Genomic DNA, 4,157 nt, shown 5'->3' with positions numbered 1-4,157 from the left:
GTCCATTTCACTAACTTGGCTAGGCATGCACCGGCCTTGGTTTCTACAGTTCATGATAGAGTTCACCGATTTATTGAGGGGCTTATTCCCAGCATCAGGTCTAACATGGCCCGGGAGTTGGAGATGGATATTGCTTATTAGAAAGTGTTGATCATTGCTAGGAGAGTTGAGGGCATGCTTGCTCGGGATAGAGAGGAGAGAGAGTCCAAGAGGTCTCGAGAGTCAGGACATTATTCTGGTGCCCATACCCCAGCAGTAGTTCGTCATGGTTGGGGTTATATGAGTCACCCCATTCATTTAGCTCTTCCAGCAGCTAGTGGTATTCCAGATCCTCCTAGACCTCAAGAGCCTTATTATGCACCTCTAGTATGTAGCGTGCCTCCTGCATGGGGTGCTTTCAGTGGTCAGCCCAATAGACTTGGCCCGAGCTAGTCACAGCTGCCACGTCCTCCTAGAGCTTGTTTTGAGTGTGGCGACACAAGCCATGCAGTGAGGAATTGCCCTAGAGTTAGGAGGGGTGCACCTCCACAGACTTCTCAGCCATAGCGTGCTCCGCAGACTTCCTAGGCTATGATCACAGCACCAATTGCTACCCCACCTACTCAGCCAGCTAGAGGTGTAGGTCGGGGAGGTAGAGGCCACCCTAGAGAGGGAGGCCAGGACAGATACTATGCTTTTTCTACTCGTACTGAGGTTGGTGCCTCCGATTCTATCATCACAAGTATTGTTCTGGTCTGTCATAGAGATGCATCAGTTCTATTCGATCCAGGCTCCACTTATTCTATGTGTCCTCTTATTTTACCCCACATTTGGGTGTATCTCGGGATTTTTTGAGTTCCCCTATTTATGTTTCTACTCCTGTGGGAGATTCTTTTATTGTGGATCGTGTTTATCGGTCTTGTTTGATTACTCTTAGTAGTTTTGAGACCAAAGCCGATTTATTACTGCTCATCATGGTAGATTTCGATGTTATCTTGGGCATGGACTGGTTTTCACCCCATTATGTTATTCTTGATTGTCACGCCAAAATCATGATGCTGGCTATGCCAGGTGTACCACAAGTAGAGTGGAGGGGTACTTTAGATCACACTACCAGTAGGGTTATTTCATTTCTTAAAGTATAGTGAATGATTGAGAAGGGGTGCGATGTGTATATAGCTTATGTGAGAGATGTCAGTATTGATACCACAATAGTTGATTTAGTCCCAATAGTACAGGACTTCTCTAATGTGTTTCCAGCTAATCTTACGGGTATGCCACCCGATAGAGATATTGATTTCGACATTGATTTGTTGACGGGCACTTAGCCTATTTCTATTCCTCCTTACCATATGGCTCTTCCTGAATTGAAGGAGTTGAAGGATCAGTTATAGGAATTGCTTGATAAGGGCTTTATTCAGCCTAGTGTGTCACCTTGGGGTGCTCCCGTCCTGTTTCTGAAGAAGAAGGATGGTTCTATGCTTATGTGCATTGATTATCGCTAGTTGAACAAAGTTACAGTGAGAAAGTGGTATCCTTTGTCTCGTATTGATGACTTGCTTGATCGGTTAAAGGGTGCTCGAGTGTTTTCTAAGATTGACTTATGTTCAGGTTATTATCAGTTGAAGATTTGAGAGCCAGATATTTTGAAGACTGCTTTCAAGACTCGGTATGGTCATTACGAGTTCCTTGTCATGTTATTTGGATTGACCAATACCCCAGCAGCATTTATGCATTTGGTGCACAATGTATTCTGGCCATATCTCGACTCGTTCGTCATTGTCTTTATTGATGACATTTTGGTATACTCCCGGAGTCGGGAGTATCATGAGCAGTACCTGAGGACACTACTTCAGACCTTGAGGGAAAAGAAATTATATGCTAAGTTCTCGAAATGTTAATTCTGGTTGGATTCTGTGGCATTCTTAGGTCACGTGGTATCGAGTGAAGGGATCAAGGTGGACCCGAAGAAAGTGGAAGCAATGCAGAGTTGGCCCAGACTATCCTCAGCTACAGAGATCCGGAGTTTTCTTGGCCTGGCAGGTTATTACCGTCGGTTTGTTGAGGGATTTTCATCTATTGCAGCACCTATGACCAGGCTGACCTAGAAGGGTGCTCTGTTCATATGGACGGAAGAGTGTGAGGAGAGCTTTCAGAAGCTCAAGACATCTTTGACTACAACCCCAGTATTGATATTGCCTACAGGTTCGGGGTCTTATACTGTCTATTGTGATTCCTTGAGGATTGGCCTTGGAGTGGTATTAATGTAGGATGGTATGATGATTACCTACGTGTACAGACAGCTAAAGGTGCATGAGAAGAATTATCATGTTCATGATCTCGAGTTAGATGCTATTGTTCACGCCCTGAAGATCTGGCGTCATTATTGTGTGGTGTTCCTTATGACATCTATACTGATCACCGGAGTTTGCAACACCTTTTCAAGCAAAAGGACCTTAATTTGCATTAGAGGAGGTGGTTAGAGCTACTGAAGGACTATAATATTACTATCTTTTATCACCCGGGCAAGGCCAATGTGGTTGTCGATGCTTTGAGTCGCCGGGCAGAGAGTTTGGGGAGTTTGGCTTATCTACCGGCAGCGGAGAGGCCCATGGCGATGGATGTTCAGGCTTAGCCATCCAGTTTGTGAGATTGGATCTTTCGGAGCCCAGTCGGGTTCTAGCTTGTGTGATTTCTCGGTCTTCCTTGTTTGATCGTATTAGAGAGCGTCAGTATAATGACCCTCATTTGCTTGTCCTCAAGGACAAGGTTCTGAATGGTGATGCCAAAGATGTGACCATTGGTGATGACGGGGTATTGAGGATGCAGGGTCGGGTATGTGTACCCAATGTTGATGGGCTTCGGGAGTTGATTTTAGAGGAAGCCTATAGTTCGCGGTATTCCATCCATATGGGTGCCGCAAAGATGTACCAGGATTTGAGGCAGCACTATTGGTGGAGGAGGATGAATAAGGATATAGTTGAGTTTATGAGAACGCACGAGAGAAAATATTATTGATTAATATTCTATGTTACAATAAGCCCTATTTATATGTATACATAACACATAACCTACTCCTATTAAATAAGGGACTAGGACTAATTACATACATTCACATAACTATTTTAACACTCCCCCTCAAGCTGGTGCATATAAATCATATGTACTGAGCTTGTTACATATGTAGTTAATACGAGGACCAGTAAGGGACTTGCTGAATATATCTGCAAGCTGATCATTCGACTTCACAAACTTTGTAGCAATATCTGCCGAGAGTATCTTTTCTCTAACAAAGTGATAGTCAATCTCAATGTGTTTAGTTCTCTCATGGAATACTGGATTTGACGCAATAAGATGAGAAGCTTGATTATCACACCCAAGTCTCATCTGACTAATCTCACCAAATTTCAACTCCTTGAGCAACTGTTTGATCCAAATTAGCTCACATGTCGCCATAGCCATTGTTCGATATTCAGCTTCTGCACTACACCAAGCAACCACATTCTGTTTCTTGCTCTTCCAAGACACCAAATTTCCTCCTACTAAGACACAATATCCAGACATAGAACGTCTATCAAAAGGTGATCCTGCATAATTAGCATTTGAGTATCCAACGATCTGCTCATGGCCTCGATCCTCAAATAATAAGCCTTTGCTTGGAGCTAATTTTATATACCAAAGAATGTGGACAGCTGCATCCCAGTGACTATCACATGGAGAAGCCATAAACTGACTCACAACACTCACAAGAAAGGAAATGTCAGGTATAGTCACTGTGAGGTAATTTAATTTACCAACCAACCGCCTATATCTTGCAAGATCGCTAAGAGGCTCCCCCTGTCCTGGCAGAAATTTAGAATTTGGATCTATCAGAGTGTTAACAGGTCTACAACCTGTCATTCCTGTCTCCTCAAGAATATCTAAGGCATACTTCCGTTGTGAGATCACAATACCTGAGCTAGACTGAACGACCTCAATACCTAGAAAATACTTTAATCTGCCCAGATCCTTAGTCTAAAAGTGCTGAAAGAGATGTTGCTTCAACTAACTAATACCATCCGGAGCATTGCTGCTAATAACAATATCGTCAACATAAATGACCAGATAAATACAGAGATTTGAAGTAGAATGTCGATAAAATACAGAGTGATCAGCTTCACTATGAGTCATGCCAAACT

At 43.3% G+C, this 4,157-nt stretch overlaps 1 protein-coding gene across 1 annotated transcript; it reads right to left on the bottom strand.

Annotated features, from left to right (window-relative positions):
• Positions 1-3,117: 3,117 nt before the first annotated feature.
• On the bottom strand, positions 3,118-3,879 carry LOC138883245 (secreted RxLR effector protein 161-like). The gene has a single exon (XM_070163919.1). It carries the CDS (start codon positions 3,877-3,879, stop codon positions 3,118-3,120), a length of 762 nt encoding a protein of 253 aa, XP_070020020.1.
• Positions 3,880-4,157: the final 278 nt, after the last annotated feature.

This window comes from Nicotiana sylvestris, chromosome 12 (genome assembly GCF_000393655.2).
Source record: "Nicotiana sylvestris chromosome 12, ASM39365v2, whole genome shotgun sequence".
Classification (NCBI taxonomy): domain Eukaryota; kingdom Viridiplantae; phylum Streptophyta; class Magnoliopsida; order Solanales; family Solanaceae; genus Nicotiana; species Nicotiana sylvestris.
This window is presented reverse-complemented; position numbering and strand designations above follow the sequence as displayed.

Excerpts from the sequence above, each read along its gene's own strand:
- LOC138883245 (XM_070163919.1), bottom strand. The coding sequence starts at position 3,879 with ATGACAGGTTGTAGACCTGTTAACACTCTGATAGATCCAAATTCTAAA.